The sequence below is a fragment of the Mustela putorius genome, unplaced genomic scaffold (assembly GCF_011764305.1).
Source record: "Mustela putorius furo isolate JIRA1106 unplaced genomic scaffold, ASM1176430v1.1 tig00000127_pilon_pilon_pilon, whole genome shotgun sequence".
Classification (NCBI taxonomy): Eukaryota; Metazoa; Chordata; class Mammalia; order Carnivora; family Mustelidae; genus Mustela; species Mustela putorius.
In genome coordinates this window covers 9,091,933-9,113,824 of record NW_025421288.1, presented here as the reverse complement: position 1 = coordinate 9,113,824, position 21,892 = coordinate 9,091,933, and the positions used below count along the sequence as shown (strand labels likewise).

General features: G+C 52.9%; 1 protein-coding gene across 6 annotated transcripts in view; it reads right to left on the bottom strand.

Moving 5' to 3' along the window:
• The window catches only part of MARK2 (microtubule affinity regulating kinase 2), a 57,737-nt gene extending 47,064 nt beyond the window's left edge, over positions 1–10,673 (bottom strand). For 2 of the 6 annotated variants that reach the window (XM_004770217.3, XM_004770219.3), the window contains exon 1: positions 10,045–10,670. In XM_004770217.3, the coding sequence (XP_004770274.1) occupies positions 10,045–10,098 (54 nt within the window). In that variant the 5' untranslated portion in view covers positions 10,099–10,670. Of the gene's footprint in view, positions 1–10,044 lie in introns of all 6 variants that reach the window. The other 4 variants (XM_013044574.2, XM_013044572.2, XM_004770215.3 and 1 more) reach the window with 4 other exon arrangements.
• Between the last annotated feature and the right edge of the window lie 11,219 nt (positions 10,674–21,892).

Genomic DNA, 21,892 nt, shown 5'->3' with positions numbered 1-21,892 from the left:
TTGATGTGTCCTGATGTGTCCGTTTCAGTAAAGAGAGACCGCAAATCTTCTAATCTCCCTTTTTAAAAGCCAACAATCCATTCTTAAATATAAGAGAAATAGGATAAATTTTCCTGTTTTAGAATAGAGTGCAAAAATAAGTTGTAAGTGAAATTTTAAATATTCTAGCCTTTCCCCCAAAGCTTTTACAAGTAAGTTTTGCAAGTTGTACTTACTTGTTTCCTCGAAGGTGCCAGGAAAATGCTGGCATTTCAAAATAATGATTTATAGGACAATAATGAGGTTTACAGGGATTACAGCAGGCACAACTGAAGACAGCTGCTAAGAGTATAGGAGAAGTACTGAGAACAAACTGAATTCATCCTTGCAAACTTTCATATTTATACCTTAAAGGACTACCTTAAACATTCCAGAAAACACAAGAATACAGAAGCACACATTTCATTAATCAGAGTGATGATGTCAGCACACATCACTCAGCCTCTGGAAAACTCCACTGTACACCAACAGAATGAGAGTGAAAAAGGGCAAATACTGCATTAATGTTGGGATGAAACTCATTTTGATTTCACGTACCACCAAACAGGTCTTAGGGAGCCCCAGGGTCCTCAAATCACACTTCGGGGACCACATTCAATATTGCATTACCAGAATTAACAACTCTCTCCTTGGATCTCTTTCAGGACAGGGTCCAGTGTTGTAGCATTCCGGGCAGGCCACGGGAAAACAGCCGAGAACTAACTTAGACCCTGTCACCAGGGAAACCGGGATGCCGCCCCTAATAAGTTGTCAGATTGCCAAGCCCGGCTTTACTAAAGAAGGTGGCTCCAGAGACATAAAAAGAAAATGTTTTCTAAAGCAGCAAATCCTTAACTTTATAGAAATCAGACGAATAGGAGAAAGGACTGGGTGGTTCTGGGATTCTATACATGAAGGAGCTCTCAGACTATCAGAATCCCTCTCCTGAGCCAGGCCACAAAAGAGGCACAGAAACAGGTCAGGCAGAGTGGGCCATGGAGATGAAAACCCGAGATGGACAGTGATAATGAAGCAACAGAGTTCAAAGAAACCAAACAGAAAAAAAAAAAAAAAAAAAAAAAAAAGGAAGTGAGAGAAGTCAGCAGAGGGGTCAAAAGGAAGAGGAAAATACAGTGAAAGAAATATTCCCTGATGAGCTCTGAGGCGACACTGTTACCTTTCTCCTTGGCAGCTGCAATGTGAGAAAAGGAAGCAACTTACTTGCTGTACTGGCCAGGCATTCAGGCTCTAGAAGCTGGAGAGATAAAGATAAACAAGGAACGGACTGAGACCAAAATCTCAGCCCAAGATTCAAAGTCCGCAAACTCCTAGGAGCAGCCGCTGAGAAATGGCCGAGACCCTTCCAGGCCTCACGAAGGGGAGGCTCTCTTCTCACTTCAGAGAAGCCAGCAGAGATAACAAGGACCTGCCCCTGAAGGCCCCCTTGCTAGTGAAAAAGGAACCTAAAATCATTAGCTGCTAAGTTCCCATGTGGTCTTTAAGAGAAACAGGGAGCTTTCTCCTGTTGCCAAAGGGTAAATACTGCACTTGAGAAGAAAGGAACGTGAAAGAAATCCCCTGGGCTCGCTCAGCAGGCCTCTTGTAACACCGGATCCCAACACTCAGAAAAACCCATGCTCTGGTGACTTTGGACTTGGCCTTCTAGGCCCTGATGAGGCTGCATATACACCACCACCAACACCACCACTCATAACACCGAAATATGGGCAAGCAGAAGGTAATGTTTTGGGGTGTTTCTTTTTCTTTTTAAAATTGATAAGATCACCCAATACTGATATCCTGTAAAAAAAAGTAAAATCCATTTTTTAAAGTGATCTCAATAGTATCTAAACCTCTCCAATAGCATTTCTACTCAGATAGGGGGTTGGCTCAAAAACAAAAACAAGGGGTGCCTGGGTGGCTCAGTGGGTTAAGCCTCTGCCTTAGGCTAGGGTCATGATCTCAGGGTCCTGGGATCCAGCCCCACATCAGGCTCTCTGATCAGTGGGGAGCCTGTTTCCCCACCCCCCACCCCTGCCTGCCTCTCTGAGTACTTTGTGATCTCTCTCTGTGTCAAATAAATAAAATCTTAAACACACACACAAAACACCCACAAAAATCAAAACAAAAAAGACCAAAAAAACCCTAAAATAAGCAATTTTTTTTTTTTTAAGATTTTACTCATTTGAGAGACAGAGCTGGAGAACACAAGCAGGGGGAGAGGCAGAGGGAGAGAGAGAAGCAGGCTCCCCGCTGACCAAGAAGCCTGATGGTGGTGGACCCCAGGACCCTGGGATCATGACCTGAACCAAAAGCAGATGCTCAACTGAGCCACCCAGGCGCCCAAAATAAACAAATTAAAAAAAAAAAAATGCTGGAAACAGCACCTAAGGGACCCTAATGACTAAAAGAAACCAAGATTCTTTTAATCAATTCAGAGAAATTCCAACATACATTGACCCGGAGCTGTTGGTGCTCAGAAAAACCCACTGAGTTGCTTCACTAAATGGTGAGGACAGTGATTACGATGTCCTGCCAGCCATTATTCTAAGTGCCTTATATTCAGTACCCCTTTTAATGCCCCCAGTAACTATATCTACAAGATAGCATTACCCCATTTTTACAGATGAGCAAACATGCCTGGAGCAATTAAGTAAGCCCGAGGTCAGAGTAGAGACTGACCAAGACTCCAGTCCAGGGTATGGAATCTGGAGAACCTGCTGTAATCACAACACACCACTTATTGGAAGTCTCCAAGTGCTGGGATCTCTTTGCAACTCTGCCATAAGCTCAACTCAATTAGAATGCTACTGCTAGACCAAGCAGGCCTAAGGGGCCCCACTTCCTGTGACTAGAGAACCAGTAATTCAAACTCTTGTGGGCAAAAACAAAGCAACAAGCCACAAGTGCATCCAACACCACATGCAAAGACACTCAGATGATGGCCATCTGTGGTGGGGAGGCGGGGAGATGACGGGGGGGGGGGGGGGTAGGGGAAGGCCAGCAGACCCTCGGATCTGAAGACGGTGGAGGGTGATAAAACAAAACCTTCACCGAAATGGTGCTCAGGAGGAGCAATGAGTACATTCATCGTAGTATCGACAGGAGCATCCCGCCCCCAAGGACAAGGGCAAGAGCAAGGGCAAGGGCAGGAATGATGTTTGCAGGTGGTTTCACTCATTAATCAGCGAACTTTCGGGTGTGGGAGTTTTCCGTTTAGTGGGGGACTGGGAAAACAATCCTGCTAGATGGGCATAGGTGCCTTATAATCCCGTCTTTTCCCGGAGAAGACTTCCCTTTCGCTGTTCAGGAAGTGCCAGCACATGGTGACTGAAGACTCCCACCTTTCCTACAGGTACAGACCGGCAACAGACTCACTGTCCCCATGGCTGAAGTACCTGCTGAACTGCCAAAGACCAAAAAGTTTTCTTTCTCCTTTTTCTTCCCCAACAGGCCTGGACAGATAGTCCCACCGCATCAAGCCGAAAGGTGGGGGAGCGAGGGGGGGTGTCTTACTGGATTTAGCCAGCAGATCACAACAGCCAGGAACCCGTTCCCATCCCAAGCCACAGACCCAGTGTCTTCTCCTCCCGGGCCAGGCTGGAGGGCCTTCTGCCAAGCCGTGACTAGCGGTGGCGGCGGCAGGGGGGGGCAAGAACAGAAATCGTATCTTAGAGTGTCCGGTGAAAGGTGTGTAAGACAAAGTTGCCCTGAGCATCCCTGGGTGTAGAGAGAGCCTGCTCCTGCAGAGACGCCCGGCTCAGAGACCCATTCAGTACTGGGAGAGGATGGGGATGTTTACAGATCTCATCTAAACTCCTATCTCAATGAGCAGAGCCCCAGAGGAGGCAGACCTTTCTATTGCCAACTTCCCAAAGAGCACACAAGAAAAATAGGCCGAGGCTGCTCAAAACCAGCTTGACTGGTTCTACAGAGAAGCCTCAGGTCTGCTCCGCCTTCCTTATGTTATAAAGAAAAAGGTGGCTTGGAGCCAATCATTGAACACACCCCTCCTTTTCTCCTCTCTCCCTCCCCCCACCCCCCGCCTCTCCGCTCCTATCTGCTGTCCCTCTGGACTCAAGCAGCCATCAATATCAGTGTCTACCTTGCCCTCGCCTACCAAACCTGTGCCTACCCGGCTTCATAAGCCTAACATTAACCGTCTGAGGAGCAAAAGGAAATGCATTTGTTTCTGGCGCTTCTGCCCTCATTTTCTACTGGTAAACGTAGGGATACATGGAAGTAGGGAGAAAGAGTGCCTAGGGACCAAGAAACTTCAAACCCTCTAGCCAAAGCAGACAGACAGGTGAAAGGATTATTTGTAGCCCCTAAAGCCCCGAGCAGGGTTAGTGGGCAAGAGAAAGAACTGGGATCCCTCTTTCTTTCTTTCTTTCTTTTTTTTTAAAGATTTTATTTATTTGAGAGAGAGATCACGAGTAGGCAGAGAAGCAGGCAGAGAGAGTGGGGGAGGCAGGCTCCCTGCTGAGCAGAGAGCTGATGCGGAACTCCATCCCGGGACCCTGAGATCATGACCCAAGCCGAAGGCAGGCACTTAACCCACTGAGCCTCCCAGGCCCCCCTGGGATCCTTCTTTCAGTGGAGGATCAGTGGAAACCAAGAGGCCACCAGGTTCTCTCCTGGTATGGTCTCAGAATCAGATGCACCGACAGCCCAAAAGACAGCAATGGCACTTAGCGGCGGCCAACACCAAAAGGGCTGTGGTGGGATGGTGACATTCTGCTCCAAGAGCTAGAGCTTTCAGAGTTAACGTCGGGAGAGATGGCCTCTTCCCATGCCAGAAGTGGAAATGGGTGGTTTCCTCCCCCACAAAGTTTGTAAAGGCTTACTCTTCCCTCTGCTGAGACAGAAGGGGGAAATGCACAGATAACACTGCAGTGACTCACTCGTGTTTGATGAAGGCTGCGAGAAAGCCTGGAGAATCCAAGCGAGAAGTGCAAAAAGGTACAAATGCTGGCATCTCCATCAAGAGAAGGAAACCCAGCCACCTATCTGGTTTGTCACTTTGCTGAACTTCCGCTGGAGGAGGAAGCCTAGGTTTCAAGCTCCACCCACCCTTTCCCCAATCACTCTCGGTTTTGCTTTGCTAGGCAAGTGGCAAACCTGGCAGCACCACCAGCTCTGACAGAATCAAACCCTTTCTCCATCTCCTCTCCCGGAGGCGGCCCAGGAGCCAGTCTGCAGCTTAACCAGGCGGCGGGGGGCTGCGGCGGGACCCGCTTACTGCAGGAAAGCCTCATCAGGCAGTCTTGGGAAAGGAAGGACAACCACCCTCCTTGCCCTTTCCATCTGCTGAGGTTACTTCATCCCGGTCCATTAATAGGCTTCAAAGTGCTGCTGGGGGGAGGTGGGGTGGCGGAGAGTCCATTTAGCAGAGTTATCATGGGGCCAAAGGTGGCGCCCATCCCCCACCCCGCTTGTCGATAATGGGCCACAAAGTCTGAGGCTTGGCTGCACTCTAGGCATAAAATATTCATTCCAGCCGACATAATACATATGTAGGAAAGTCAGGGAAGCTCCTGGGAGAAGAGAAAGGCCAGCCAGGTGGCTAAGTGCGCAATGGGAAAGAGTTCATGGAGGAATGGGTTAGTCCTGGTCAAATGCCCACTGAGAACTGGGTTGTTCTGTCCAAAGGGGAAAGTGTATAGTCGGAGAAGTTTTTGCCTTCCCAGAGCTCTAACCATGCAAACCTCTCAGGCATATTCTCAATTTTTTCCTATCTCACCGGCATCAGTTAAGACACTGACAGTGAAAAGAATCTTAGGCCCAATCTCTGGTCACCATCTGAAAGATGCAGTCATTCCCTGTGCAAACTTGATGTTAATCTAAAGCAGGCCAAGTTTCAACGACTCTCTTGCATCCATCTGTTTAGCTACTTCTCAAAGTCCACAGATTAGAGAAATTATTACAATTCACTCGGTGGTTACCTTTACTGGGTTCAAAGATAATGGTTTGGTGAGCAACTCCGCGAGCTCCCGACTCCGACAGCCCTTGCTCTTACAGGGCCTCATTCTAATTTCTAGGGCCATGCAGGAAGTGAGAATGTCATCCAACCACACCCCTGACCAGAAGGCAGCACCACTAAGGAGCCCTTGGCCAGAGTCAGAGGGCAGAAGTCAGAGTCTGCCCCCAGAGCACAGCGCCGCACAGCCCCCAGGACACGTCAGGGAAATGAGAGCCAACCCAGCTCTCTGCTAGAGTCGACGCTAAAACCAAATTATTCGATGCAGTGTTCAGCCAGAATCAACACTGGCATCCAAGGGATGTGTGTCTAGAGCGGCTCAGTTGTTCGTTACAGGATTCTCTGAGTTAGGTTTGCTCGCCTCAGCCAGACTTCCACAATCCTCTTCCTAGAACCACCCAAAAGAATCAACACCACCGCTCACTCCCCAACAGAATGACAGCGACCCCCTCCCTTGCCCACTGCGGCCGAAGCAGGGCTGGTACTGAAAGGCTCCTGCTTTCTGTCAGAAGGCCTCCCTCCTGGTTCCTGAGGCCCAGGGGTGGGGCAGGTCTGAAGCCAGTAGGCCCTTTACCAGGTGTAGCTACGGGAAGCTCTGGCCAGCAGCAGAACTCTGGAAGCTGGACCCCCTCCACACTGGCCCATTACTGCTGCCCCGGCTGGAAGACAAACAGTCATCTTGCTGATTGCTTTCACCACTGCCAAGCCTCCGGGCCAGCAGAGCCATTTGGAAAAGTGGACAGAAGGCTCCGCTCGCAGACTGAGAATCAAAACTACCAGCCCCAGGTCACAACCCTCCTTCTGCAAATGAAAGAAGAGTTTATGGCTGAGAGAAAGCACATCTGCAACCAGGTGTCACAGAACCATCTCGGGACTACGGGGCTTGACTTTCTTTTATCTCCCACTTTCCCTGCGAGAAGCAGAGTCGACAGCAAACAGGCACTCTCCCTGCAACACAAGGTTTATTTTTATGCTTCCACATTTTCTGTGTGTGTGTGTGATGTGTGTTTAATTCAGATGTGATCAAAGAGCTCCTGGAAACAGCTTCTCATCAGCCACATGTTTTAATAAAGAAAGGGAGAGAGGAAGAGCAACAAGGGGTGGGAGCTTAAAGACAACCAGGAGAGTTTGTTTACCTACTTCCTGGTGAAACCAGTGTAAGTAATTTAAACCTAAATACAGCGATAGAGCATCTTTGTGGGGAAGCAATCAGCCCAACCAAATTCCTCGCTTTTTATTTTACAACATTATGGCTTACTTCAACGACTGAACTTCCGGGACCAGAATCGCAACCGGACCAGAGGCTTTTTTGCTTTCTACCTGGTGGCACCATCTACTCTAAAGGAGGCCAATGCTTCTGGCATCCCTGGCCTCGTGACCAGGAGGGCTGCTACTCATCCTTTTCCTTGTTTTGTGAAAAATACAGGCATCTGCCTGGGGTAGGTGTATCCAAGCTTTTCCAAAGGCTGCGCTTTTGCTGGGGCGAGACTTAACGTCAAGTAGACAGCATCATCGGCCACCTTGAGAACGCCAGGAGAAGCGGTGAAGCGGCTGGGGGCACTTTAGTCCATAAAGTACAAACGGGATGAGTAATTCGTAAATTTGGAACAGGATGACAAAGTATGCAGCCACTGCTCCAGACTCCGTTATCAAAGCGCAGCTTGCATTCCCAAATGGTTCACCCGATTCCTGCTCTCACAAAATCAATGGGTGTGCACCGACTTCCTACTACGCGCTCAGCAGTCTGCGAGCCATGCGGGGAAGAGAGGAAATCAATGCACACATCATAAGAAAAAGACCACGGCGAGAATACATTTACATTTAGTAAACAGCACAAAGAAACCACATTGAGGCGGTCCGTGCTCTACTTTGCTGAACACAATACCCCCCACAGCCTTGGCCAGCGAGCAGGCACGGCGCCGCCACTCCCCACATGCCTGAGGGTGTCAGTCAGTCACTTGGCCTCCTCCTACCCGCTTGTAATCAACAGTCTGGGAAAGTTCTCCGGTTTAGCAGGGTTTACCTGCTAAGACAAAGGTGGTGATAGGAAAAGGAATGGAACAGGCCACCTCAGGAGGGCGTAGAAAAAGCGGTTCCCAGCAAGGAGACTAGCAGCTGGCAAACGGGGGCGAGGCTGGGAGATACAGACCACACTCCGGTTTCCAAAGACCTCAGTCCCATGCACAGCCAGTTGCAAAACCCAGTGATGAAACAGAAATCCACCGGGCCCCCCTCTCAACTCGTTTTACCCCCAGAAGCAATGAGTCCATCAGCAACAAAAGGGTCAACCGGTGCAGAGAAAAACTCAGACCAGAACTCCCCCTGAGTTCCTGACTGCCCAGGTGACAGAGCGAGGGCGGGGGACACGAGAGAAAAATGCAGGAAAACGCAACAAGGGCAGATTTTCCAGGGAAGGATGTGAACACGCAAGAGAATAGAACAACATTCTACCGAGCTACGAAGAAAGAGCGCAACAAGAGGAAAACATAAAGGATGTCGTAAGGGAGAGGATGCAGAAAGGCAGCTGCAGCCCCGGGGGAGAAGAGCTCCTTTTTCAAGTCAAGTTTTTCTGGGCCTAGTAAAGTTCTCCACCGACAAGGGTGAGAAGGAGGCAGGGGACTCTCCCCGGGGCAGTTAGCAGTCAGCAAGGGACGGGGTGAAAGCAAGAGGAGGGGTGGAAAGTGGATGCCTCTGAGCTCACAGGTGAGGTGACACAGAAAACGCTAAAGCTTGGGTGACAGATGATAGCAGTGATTGCCAGGTGGGGGCCGGCGGGGGGGAGGAGGCGCGGGGGGGGGGGCAGTGTAGCTCAAGAAACTAGTATACTGAGTGCCTGCCCCGGGAGTTACAAACACAAGCCAATCGGGAAAGACTGGACGGGGGCATGTGTGGGGCCAAGAAATATGATGTGGAAAAGGCAAGAGACTAATCCGGAGATGAAAGGCAACGCTGGGTAAAAGGCAGAGCAAGGAAGACCGGGTGAGGGTAGAGAGACCGGAAGGCATCGAGCAAGGAGGAAGAAACTAAAAAGTGACAGAACCAGGAGTGAAGACACAGGAAGGCATCATGGTTTGTGTGGCAGTGTGAGAAGGCAGAAGGGCAAGGATGGTGAGGGAGCGTGGCCAGAGAAAGGACTCAGCAACAGGTTGTACTGGCAGAGTGGGGCTGGGAGAATGTTCTCCCTCGGCCGGGAGCGTCCAGGGAGCAGGTCGGTAAAGCGCTCCGGGAGAAAACCGGAAACCCGGAGACTGAGAGCAAACCTGGGGGAACAGAACCCGAGGGATCCAGGCTCTGAAGGGAACCCTCCGGACTGGAACCCCAAAGACAACCTGTGGGAAAACTATGCGCATGACAGCAGTCTGGGAAACACGGAAGCAACAAATGCCAGCGCGAGGCACCAGGGAGCTCCTGGAGAAAAGAAGGGAAAGTGATGAGCAAAGAGTAGGCGAACCATTTGGAAAGGTGATGAGGGTGGAGCTGGTGGGTTGCAAGCAAGAGGGAGAGCACAATTCGGAGAAGGAAGGGGGGGAAGGCTGGGGGAACTGGAAGAGGACAGGGATCGAGAACACTCCGGGGCAGGGACCCTGAGGGTGATAAGCAGGGACTGGGAGAACCGGTGCGGGAGGAGGAGAAGCAACACTAGAGAGACGGAGGGAGGGGTGGACGACGATCTGGGGCAAATCGCGGGGTGCTCTTCGAGGAGCGGGAGGGTGGCGGCTTTAAGCGTGGGTGGAGGAAGACCAGAAAGGCCCCTGAGAGAAAAAGGGAAGAGGAGGGAAAGCTAGGGAGGTAACACGGAAGAGCGCAGGAAGGCGGTGAGGGGAGAGGGGGGTCAGCAGAAAAGACAAGTGTGCAGCTTGGAGTCAGGACGAGGTGGGTCCCAGGACAGGACTCCGAGGGGGATGTGCGAGGCCGAGAGCCAGATGACAGGGCAGCCGAGGCTTGCAGGGTGGCAGCAGGGACACGAGGAGAGCAGAGGAGGGAGGAGGCTCTGCAAGGTGCAGGGGCCCAGCCAGAGAATTCGGGGAGCCCTCGGGGCTCCTTACCTGCTCCGTGTCCCTCTCGTTCAGCGTGGGTAGGGGGGTCCGGGCGCTGGACATGGCGCCGGTATCTCAGGGGAGGGAACCGAGAAGCTTGGAGGAAGGGAGGGAAGGGAAGGCGCGGAGCCCGGCCGGGCGGGGCTTCTCACAGCAGGGGCACCCGCCGCATGGGCCCCGGCCGGGGGTGCGGGGAGGCCGGGCAGCCGCTCACGCCAGCCCGGGGATGCGCCGCTCGGGCTAGGCCGCGCCGGCTCCGAGCGGCTCCGGACCGCACCCCCCCGACCCCCGGCTGGGCTGTGCCGCCTTTCGGCCGGGCCGCGCCGCTCCGCCTACTCTCTGCCGCCGCAGCCGGCCGCCTGCCTCGCTCCTCCCCTGCCCTCAGCGGCACTGCTCCGCGCCCGGCACACAGGCAGCCGCCGCCGGACCTGCTGCTCCCAACATGGCCGCCACCACCGCCGGCCCTCGGCTCTTTCCGCCGGCAGCAGCCGGAAACATCCGAAGCGGCGAGGAACGGGAGGGGGGCGCGCCTCCTCCTCTCGGCCGCGGGCTACGGGTGAATTCCGGAAACACCCGAAGAAGGTAACCCCCGGGGACGCGCGCACCGCCTCGATTCCGAAGCCCAAGCTTCGGCTCTGTTTACGGAAACCCACGAAGCCACTCGGAAGACTCCAGCCACGCCCATAGGCCTTTCCCCGCCCACTTCAGGCAGGCTCGCTGCGGTTTCCGGAAACACCCGAAGTGGCGCCGCGTGCAGCGAGCCGGCCACGCCCCCGTCCCGCCCCACAGCGCAAGGCAGTCGTCGGCCATTTCCGGCAACACCCGAGGCCCTGCGAACCCCGAGTTCCCTCGGGTAGTGCCCAGAGCCTGACTCTTCGTTTCTTTCCGTCAGTTTCCGGGCCTTTTCAAACCTCCAACCGGGAGCGCGGATCACCTGCGCACGTTATTATTTGACTAAATAGAAAATAAGGCTGTTAGCATCCCAACGATTGGCATCCTTTGGTTCTAAAGCAACTTCCCTGTCTGCGTGTGTGCTCATCAGTCTGCCAGTCCCTCATAAAATCCGTCTCCTTTATCATCCAGCCTATCAACATGTGTGTCACCTGTCAAGTGCAGCGTTATGACCTACCTAGCTGTCTTCACCTGCCATCGTCTCTCTGGGCTTCTGTTTATCCATACACCCCACATCTAGTCCACAGTGTCCCCTAAGGTCCGGGGCGGGCACCAGGTCAGCGTCCTTGGCTCCCGGCTGTGGAAGGCTGCGGGGGTCTCCCCCAGCCCTGCATTCCAGCCCCAGCTCGGTGCAATGAAAAATACGACGTGATCTTGGAAAGATTACATAACATCTCTGAGTTTAGGCTTCTTGACGTCCTTATATTAAGAGAATTCATGCCTTTGTTCCAGGGATGACATTCCAAATAACGTCTTTGAATTCCACTTACCTCTTTTTTTAAATTGTTCAAAATAGCACAAAACGACATTGCACTATGGTAATACTGAGTCACGCCGGTTACCTTTTAAAATACCCCTGTAAGGTAAGGCAGAGGAGACAGTCGCATCTTAATTCATTTTTCATTTCATTTCTAAGACCAGAAAACTCACACACACAAAAAAGAAACTGGTTGAAAATGAGGATTCCTCAGGATTGAGAAGTTCTCTTCCTTTCCTGGACTTCAGTTTCATCAATAAAGTGAGGTCTCCTATCTTTTGAGAGCCCCCACCTCCAACAGGAAGTTCACTCCTCACTTCCCCCTAGTCTGTCTCACCAGGGCAAGGCAGTAGGATGATTTCATTCCTCTGGCTCTGAGCTGCCCCCAACCCATTATACCCTGGACCTATGGGAACTTGCCCCACCCCACCCCAGGGCTCAACAGCAGTTTAAGGTGGACAGAAACCAGAGTTCCCGCAGGAGCCCGAGACCAGGCTCTAGCAGCAAGTCCCCAAAGGTACAGGGGGAGATAGGCCCCAGGAATTGTGGGGAAAGGTGCTAGATGGACTTCTGACACTTGACTTTCAACTCCCATCTTGGCCAAGTCACCCAGAGAAATAGGCAGCTGGACAGATGCAACAAACTGCAGTATGGAGTACTTTCTAAGGCAACAGGTGCCACCTACGGTGCTCCAGGACACCTCCTCATGGACCATTCTGGGTCCAGTCAGGCGCCCCATCATTGAGGAAGAAGGAGCACAGAAGGAGGTGCGAGGGAAAGAGAGGAAGAGGTGAGGCGGGAGGATAGTCCAATACCCCCCACCCCAAATTCATCTGGAAAATCCATGAGAATCATCTGCCCTCTGGTGGCCAAAGGGAGACACACCACTGATTCCTGTGCCCCAAACCACTCCAAGGCTTGGGTCTGGAAAGTAGGGAAAAGGGGCAAGGGGTTTGCAAGAGCAATGGAGGGTGCCCTGGGGTCTTTCCTGGCCATGTTCTTGTCTAAGCAAACTCTACCTCCTCCATGCTTCTAACTCACTCCAGTTCTCACCCCTGCCTTCTGTCCTTGAGTGCCCACGCCTACTTCACCCATCCCCTCCTCTTCCTCACAAGGCTGCCCAACTGGTCTCCATGCCCAGACTCCCTCCAAGCTAATCTCACCAGACGTGCCAGAATAATCTGCTCCAAATCCAGCTCCAATGACATCTCTGCCCTACTGGAAGGCTCTCACCGGCTCCCATGCGAGATCTGCAGAGCTGGCTTCCTGGGCCTGGAAACCACGCGGTCCCACAGATCACTACTCTTGAGTTTGATTCAATACTCTGCTATCACCCTCTTGAAATTTTACCAAGGGGCCCTGTGTTTCCATTTTGCACTGGGCCCCACAAATTTGGGAGCCGGTCCCGGTGGTAAGAAAAGTGTTAGCTTGCATTCACAGCTTTGCACAGTCTAGCCTCAACTTAACCTTGCTTGGTATCACTGGTTGACACCATCCCCCCAAGTTCTTGCCCTGCCACCAAGCTCTCTCACGGTGTTCTGCGCCACCGTGTGCTCCCAGATGGACTTCAAGATTCAATTCAAGCATCACTTTCTCAAATCCCCTAACTTACCTAGTTCCCCTCAAAGATTAGTTATTGCCACACAGCTACCCCCTTCAATCTGCAAACCCATCCATTCACAAATCTCTATGGCACCCCTACTATGTGCCAGACATTGTTCTAGGTTCCTCACTTAGGTCAGTGAACAAAATAGACAAAGATCTCTGCCCTTAGGGAACTTAAATCTCAATTACAGGAAGACAGACACCAAGCATAACAGTAAGGATTAAGGGCTATGGGAAATAAAAATGGTCAGCTAAGGATGATCGGGATTGCAGGGGTGAGTGGGGAGAGTATGAGTTGCATTATTAAGGTCGTCAATGTTGGCCTCACCCAGAAGGTGACACTAGACACGTACAAGAGGTGAGGGAGTGAGTATCTATGGGTATCTGGGGGAAGAGAATTCTAGGCAAGAAGGGAAAGCCAGTGCAAAGGTCCTGGGGCAAGAGAACAAGAAGGCTACTGGGACTGGAGTAGAGAGGGAGTGCGTAGTAGGAGAAGAGGACAGAAAGACGTCATGGAGTCTGGCCTGGTGGACCGTGCTCTGGCTTTCCCTTGGCATGGTTGGAGAGCCGCTGCGGGGACATGATCAGACCATCTGCTGAGTCGAGAAGAAGGTAAAGCAGAAGGGCAGGTGCAGAAGAAGCCTGGAGACCAAGAAGAAGACTTTTAGGATAATTTAGGGATGAGATAACAGTGGCTTGGAGAGGAACAGCAGCAGTGGACGTAAGTGAGACGTGGTTGGTTTGGGGATGTATTTGGAAAATAGGGTTGTGGGGGTTTCTGGATGGACTGGCTTAGGGGGTGTGTGAGAGAGGAATTCAGGGTACTTCCAAGTTTTCTAACCTGACCAAAACAAAACAAACACAAAAAAAGACATCTACCACAGTCCTCAGACCAGGTAGAAATCGACCAACAGGACCAGGGTCCCAGAGAAGTCATGAGGCTCTTTGGAATCAGGGAAGGCAGGGGTTGTGGGATTCCCAGCCCCAGTGGGCACAAAGGGGTTAGGGTAGCGCTCCCACGGGGCAGTGGGTCAGTGGACAGTGAAGAAAGAAGTCAAGGGGAGGGAACGATGCTCAAATGGAAGACATCCTTGTTCTCACTGCTCTGAAATAAGACACTTCATCTTTCTCCTCCCAAACACCAGAGCCAGAGCACGCTCATTCCCGGTAGGCCACTCTCCACGCTGGGAGGCAGGGACCAGAATTACTCTCTGGTCAAGAGTCCAGTGTTTGCGGTGAGGCAAGACCCACGCGTGCCCTCTGACTCACCACAGACCCTCCCATCTCGCAGAGCATTATCCTGTTTTTCTTGGTGTCTCTGAATTTCCATCATGCATTTTATCACCACGCCCAGACGCCACACTGAAGTCGGGGCATTTCAGAGATGTTGGCGTGTGAGAACCAAATGCCCCTCTGAGCACCCCTGGACTAGAATGTTCGTTATCAGTGCCCCTGCCCAAACGCGCCCAGGGCTGGCCCTACCCTTCGCATTCCCCTTTCTTTCTTGGTTTTGCTAACACGCATGGAGAGCTGGGTACCCTGTGGACGCTCTCTCAGTCAGGATGAGAGAAGTTCCCTGTTGCGGAACTGTTGTGGGACCAGAGGAGTCAAGTTCAGGTGTCCTCGCCAGAGGGGCTTCTTAGTACTTCTGTCATCTTAGGCAAGCCTCCTAACCTCTCTCTACCTTAATTTTCCCATCTTTTCAATGGGGAGAATAAAAGTACCTACTTTACAAGGTTGATGGGTGAGGATATGAGTTAGTATAGGAAACGTGCTTAGACAGAGCCCGATGGATGGCCAACGCTTTGTGTGGGCTGCTGTTATTATAAGACATCATCTAACCAGCCTCCCTGAGTCTCCTTTTAATTCTCTCTGCCGTAACCTCCCTGCTTCCCTGGAGAACAACACGGGACTAGAAGTAAGAGAGCCCATTCTGGTCGCAGCTCTGTTGCTAATGGATCACGTGAGCCATTAGGAAACTCCCTTCCTCCTTTGAGGTCTCAGGCTCCTTGTCTGTACGGTGAGGGGGAGCTGGACTGGCTGCTGTCTATGGGGTCATCTATAATGGTATCATCTGAATGTCTGTGCCCCCCCCACCCAATCAGGATTCCTATGTTGCAGTCCTAACCGCCAAGGTCATGGTGATGGCCTTGGGAGGTGATGAGGTCTTGAGGGTTGAGCATGACCTCCTGGGCAGAATGGGGTTGGTGCCCTCCTAAAAGGGGCCCTACAGGCCTCCCCAGTGCCTTCGTCCAAGTGAGGGCACAGCAAGAAGACTGCCTTCTGTGAGCCGGGAAGCAGGCTCTGAATCTGCCAGCGCCTTGATCTTGGACTTCCAGCTTCCAGAACGGTGAGTAATGGATTTGCTGTTTCTAAGGCACGCGTCTATGGTATTTTGTTACCACAGCTCGAGGTCTATGACAGTCTCCAAAACCCAAACCCAGCAACCATATCCCTCTCACCCTTCCTCAGCTGCGGCCAGGGACCGCGGCCTGGGGAGGAGGGGATGGTGTCCCTGTCAGCCTTGCTCGGTGTGGTCCCACTGAGATGGCACGACCAGTGCCAACCACCCTGGGGCAAGGGCGGGAGGGGAAGGGACATCAGGCAGAGAACCCACCTGTGGAGTCTGTTCTCCTGGGAGGAGTTACCCTTTAAACCAAGCCCTGTTTCCACACTGGGTCACTGTCCCTGGGCAGCATCGTTCTGCCACTGTCGCTGTCACTGAAAAGGCTGGGCATCCTGGATGGGGAGCTGAGCGGCCACGTTGGCAGATGTCCTGGGAGAAGCCAAGGAGAAAATGGCAGTGGGTGGTTTTTCATAGGGCTCAGAGGGAGCATGGGACCTGCAGGGAGTAGCACGGAAGGCTTCTCAGGGGAGGTGACCCTGAGTCTGACTCCAGGGATAAGCAAGCTCTGCAAGGAAGGACTGGCAGAAATCAGAGCAGCCTGGGGCGGCATGAAGAAGACGGGTCCTTAAGGAGTTCCCATCTCAGAAGGATGTCCGATGGGCCTTGGACTTGCTGACTTGGAGTTGGCAGAGGGAGTTGGTACCAGCTGGTGTCCAGTGCTCTAATTGGCTTCCTGGAGGAGGCGGGTAGCAGGCTGAGCCAGACTTATCCGTGTGCCGAGATGATTTCCCTGAGCATCCACGGCTGCAGAGTCACAGCCAGAGCCGTCACACAGGGTGTCTGTAGTTGAAATTCCCACTTTCCTCTCCTGCCGCCCTCCCTGGGAAGAAGAGCCCAAGCTCCAAGGAGAGCAGGGACATTCTGTGGTTCCTGGGAATGTACTTGGTGCCTCCTGCGGGGCTTGGATGTAGCAGGCATCTGTGAACCCCCGGGAATGAAAGCCACAGAGCTTTGGCTTGCCTTGTCCCCCTCTGCCCAGAATGCCCTTTCTCCATTGAACTGCATGGCTCCCTACTTAAATGTCCCCTCCCGGGGAAGAGGAAGGCTTCCGAGCATGTCAAATGGTGTTATAGGGGTGCATTCCGAACGGAGCCAAATTCCAAATGGAGGAAATTCTATTCACAGAACCTAGAGACACAAGGCACCGTATTCTTAAACAAGAAAAAAGAAACAAGACAAAAAAAAAAAAAAAAGGAAAGAAAGGTTGTCATAGGTTGAAATGCAATGTATGGACCTGACTTAGCGTCTGATTCAAACAGATCAGCTGTGAAAAGAGGCTCGTGGAAGACTTCCAGAGAGGGGCTGCACACCTGTGTGAGCGCACGTAGCCGCTGCCCATGTGATACCATCAGATGGCAGATGTCATGGCGTGAGTATTTTTACCGCAGTTAGAAAATTAAAAACAGAGACGTTCATGGACCTATTGGGAAATATGAACACTGACTGGATATTAGATGGCATTAAGGGATTATAAATTTTGTTCAGTGATTTTATTTATTCATCTGAGAGATGGCACGAATGAGGGGAGGGGCAGAGAGAGGAGGGGGAAGCAGACTCCCTGCTGAGCGGGGAGCCCAATGAGGGACTCGATTCCAGGACCCCGAGATGCTGACCTGAGCCAAAGGCAGATGCTCAATCCACTGAGCACCCTGGGTGCCCCGGAATTATGAGTTTTTAAAAGAAAATTTATATATTTATTTTAGAGAGAGAAAGAGAGAGAGATTGGGGGGAGGGGCAGAGAGAGAGGGAGAGAGAAAATCTCCAGCAGACTGGCTGCTGAGCATGAAGTTTGATGGACTTGGGGCTCAGTCCTGGGACCCTGAGATCATGACCTGAGCTGAAATCAAGAGTTGGATGCTCAACCAACTGAGCCACCCAGATGCCCCGTTTTTTTTTTTTTGTTTTTTTTTTTTTTTTTTTTTTTTTTTTTAAGATTTTATTTATTTATTTGACAGAGAGAAATCACAAGTAGACGGAGAGGCAGGCAGGGAGAGAGGAAGGGAAGCAGGCTCCCTGCTGAGCAGAGAGCCCGATGTGGGACTCGATCCCAGGACCCTGAGATCATGACCTGAGCCTAAGGCAGCGGCTTAACCCACTGAGCCACCCAGGCGCCCTGTTTGTTTTTGTTTTTAATGTGGGCTCCATGCCCAGGGTGGGGCTTGAACTCATGACCCATGTTCTACTGATGGAGCCAGTCAGGTGATTATTAATTTTTATTTATTAATTTTTATTTAATTTTAAAGTATTTTTACTTATTTTAATTTTAATTTCATTTATTTAAAATTTTTTTTTACTTATTTATGACAGAGAGAGAGAGTGAGACAGGGAACACTGGCATGCAGGAGCTGGAGAGGGAGAAGCAGGCTCCCCACTGACCAGGGAGCCTGATATGGGGCCTGATCCCAGGACTTTGGCAGATGCTCAAAGTCTGAGCCACCAGGCGCCCCTTTATGTTTTTTTAAACTTTTTTTTAAAGATTTGTTTATTTATTTGACAGACAGAGATCACAAGTAGGCAGAGAGGCAGGCAGAGAGAGAGGGGGAAGCAGGCTCCCCGCTGAGCAAAGAGCCCAATGCGGGGCTCCATCTCAAGACCCTGAGATCATGACCTGAGCCGAAGGCAGAAGCCTTAACCCACTGAGCCACCCAGGAGCCACCCCCCCCTTTTTAAAGATTTTATTTATTTATTTGACAGAAATCACAAGTAGGCAGAGAGGCAGGCAGAGAGAGAGGAAGGCTCCTCACTGAGCAGAGAGCCTGACTCGGGGCTTGATCCCAGGATCCCAGGATCATGACCTGAGCCGAAGGCGGAGGCTTTAACCCACTGAGCCACGCAGGCACCCCCCTTTTTAAAATATATATATATATTATTTATTTGCCAGAGAGAGACAGAGCGAGAGAGTGTGAAAGTACAAGCAGGGGAGTGGCAGACTCACTGCTGAGCAGGGATCCTGATGTGGGACTCGATCTCAGGACCTTAGGATCATGACCTGAGCCGAAGGCAGACGCTGAATGACTGAGCCACCCAGGCATCCTGGGATAATCAATTTTTAAAGTGTGATATTGATGTGTTTCACTGAAGATTGCCTCTTAGAGATACAAGCAGACCTATTTACAGATGAAATGACAACCTGTCTGGGATTTGCTTTAAAATAATCCAGAAGGGATGGTGTCTGGGTGGCATTTCCTGGAAGGCATTTTCTGGAAAAGGGACAAGGAAGGAGCAGGACTCCCTCCTCCTCAGAGCCCTCAGCTTGGTGCCCAGATACAGTCACCTGGGATGCTGAGATGAGCACCCTTCGGCGTCTGCTTGAAGCCCCTTCAGTTGGCACTGTCGGCTGCAAGGTAGGATCGCAGCAGGAGCTAGGCCCGGGGGGAGGCAGTGCTGTGGGCATCAGCATGGCGAGGGCACTGGGCACCCCTGTCTGAATGCAGAAGAGGTGTTGAGCAGTCGTCATCGTGAACGACCGTCCCCACTCTCACCTGACGCCGTTCTTGCCTCTTACCCTCACCAACCGACCGCAGGTCCCCAGGCTCTCAGGGGAAGAGGTCTCAGTCCTCCTGAAGCCGAAACAGGCCATGCAGCTCAGGACGAGAGCCCAGGGGTCAGACAGATCCGGGCTTGGCCTGGCTCTGCTCCTTCACCAGCTCTGGAACGGCGGGCAAGTCATCTCGTTCGTCCTGCTGGGCCCGACCCCTCACCTGTGTAATGGGCACAGTGTGGGGGGTGACCCACAATGGAGTCAGGCCGGTGTCCTGTCTGTGCTCAGTTCTTAGCTTGCTGCCTGCCCCCAGGGGCCTTCAGTCCTGTCTGAGGAATCCGAGCCCTGCAGGGTGCTCGCCCAGCCCCTGGGGCTCCTGCCTCCTCAGGCCGCCCAGATGTGGGGTCTTTGGAGACCTAAGGTGCTGACAGGGCTGCTGGGGAGACCGGAAGTCCTGTGTTGCTGCCTCCTGTCAAGGCTGGTGCGTTTTTTGTGGTGGGATGAGGAGCTGACCAGATTTGGTGTGAAGGCTCTGGGCCAATGCACGTGGTTCCAGGAGGGCTGGAAGATAGACACACTTACCTGTCGCTGTGCCCGCCAGCAGCAGACCCAATGAGTGGGTGGCCCAGGCAGGTCAGCTGGGCCTCCTTCAAGGGACACAGAGAGGCTGCGGTCCCATCACAGATGCTCTCTCCCACTCCAGCTCCCCAACCTTCCACCACACTTCAAGGGTGTGAGGGCTCTGTGGTCTCACCAGCTACCCAGCTGTGTGCGGGCAATGGGGGGGCGAGGGCCAGATCTGGGGCGGGGGAGAGGGAGGGAGGTTGGACTGTGGGAGCTGCAGAGGCTGGCCTGGACGGGCAAAGCAGCTGGGGTGCCCCGCAGGGCCCAGCGAGTGTCTTCTCTTCCCATCCACACCCTCACACACACCAGTTTCTCTTCGAGGAGGGAAGAGGCTGCTTCCTTTTTTGTCTTGGACCAGTTTGAGCTATACAGCTCAAAAAGATCGCCCCATCCTGGACCCTGAGGAGGGCAGCTGGGAAGAGCAGGAGGCAGCCTGTTTCAGAGAGCAAAGGGGACGAGAGGCAAGGGTGTCAGGAACTGGGGATAGTGGCCCCTTCGTGCCTGACCCCTTCACTCAACGTCCTGATGGGGCTGAGCATCACACCTGGAGAAAGTTGGGCACTGAGAGCGCTCGAGGCTTCCTTGTTGTCTGGGGAGAGCCGCAGCAGCATCTGGCCTGGGGTTGGGGGAGACGGCGAGGGCGGCAGGGGGACACACTCCTCTCCCCACCACTCCCCGGAAACCCAGAGATGCCCACTGGGAGCTCCCAGCCCCCCACACTCACAGTCCCTACGGTCCTGGCCGAGGCTGGGCAGACCCTCGGCAACCAAGATGTGGGGATGAAGTCACCGGAAAGTCGTGCCCTCCACAGCCACTGCGGCCGCCACCCCTGTGCGGGGAGCTGTGTGCACTCTGGGGGCCAGGTGCACAGGAAGACACACCAAGAGGGCACTTGACAAACATTTATTGAGCAACTACGATGTGCCAGGCCCCAAGCAGGGTCCTAGGAAAATGAGGAAAATGAGCCTGGTCCTTGCCCGAAAGGAGCTCGCAGTCTAGCGGGCTGGCCATCGATCACATGAACAGCAGCGAAGGGGCATTGGACGTCACGATTTTACAGCGCGCTTGAGACATTTTCTCAATTGTAAACACCCCGCGACACAGCCACAGTGAGTTAAAAGCACACTGGCATCAATGTAAACACAGTCACACGATTGCGAGGACGGAAAGACATCACCTGCGATGATTCACATTTGTTATTTCAAAGCCCGATTTGCAGCCTTAGTTATTCCTTCCTGTTAAGTGGGACAGAAGTTCTACCCATTTGCAGAAACAGGGGTGGAGATACAGGAGAGTTGGGGGCCCTCCTGTCACACACTGGGGAAGCCACCCCACACTCGTCTACTGCCTGTTCTCCACAAGCCTTTTAATCCCGACTAGGGCCCCACAGCCTCTCGCTCCTTCTCCCAAGCTGGTCAGATGGGGAGCGGGACCAAGTACCCGGAAGCAACCCCGCGGAGATCGCCCACACGTGGCCCACACCAGCTCAGAGAAGCACACAGCACCGTGTAGTGGCTCATACCCGGATACTCCTGGAGTTAAAGAGGAGCTTTCCGGTTAATCTCAAAACCTGGCTGGGTCAGTGTGGTGGGCGAACTCCCCCTCTGGAGTCCTTCCCTTCTCCCTGGATGCACAGAATTGCACGTGGATGCACGTGAATGCACGTGAAGCCGCCCAGAGCAGGGGCCAGACTGTCCCAATGCTCCACGTGCCTCTGGATTCTAAAGGCGACAGTGGGGTCTGGGGTCTGACAGGGAGCTCCCCATGCCCCTCTCACCAATGAGAGAGAAACAAAATCCCACAGAGATCTGGGCTGGGACACTGGTTTAGAGGGTAAGGGGTCTGGTGAAGAAACCCAAAGTGGGCCACCTCTCAGTCCAGGGAACGGGGCAGAGGGCATCTAATGAAGCCACGGAGAGGGCGGCTTGGAGCAGGGTGCCGGGTGCCACCTCATCCGGGGGCCAGGCCACCCCCTGCAGGCTGGCCACGAACATTTCACCTTAGAAGGGTCAGCGACTAGGGTGGGCATGGCGTCCCCCCACCCCCAACAGTCTCTCTTGCACAGAGACTTACCAAGGGAGTTAGAAGGTCCAAAATGTTAAAGAAGAGCTGTTTGTGACCCCATTTCAAGGCCTCGGGGAAGGGGCGAGGCGTCGCCCTGTGACCGGCACCGACTGGGCGCCGGTCCTCCGGCCAATGGCGCCCTGTCGCCTGGCCCTGGTCTGCTCTCCCTCCCCTCAAGGTCGCTCCGGGAGACCAGATATCCTGCTAGCAAGTTCCTTCCCCCAATGATGGCCCAGACGGAACGCTC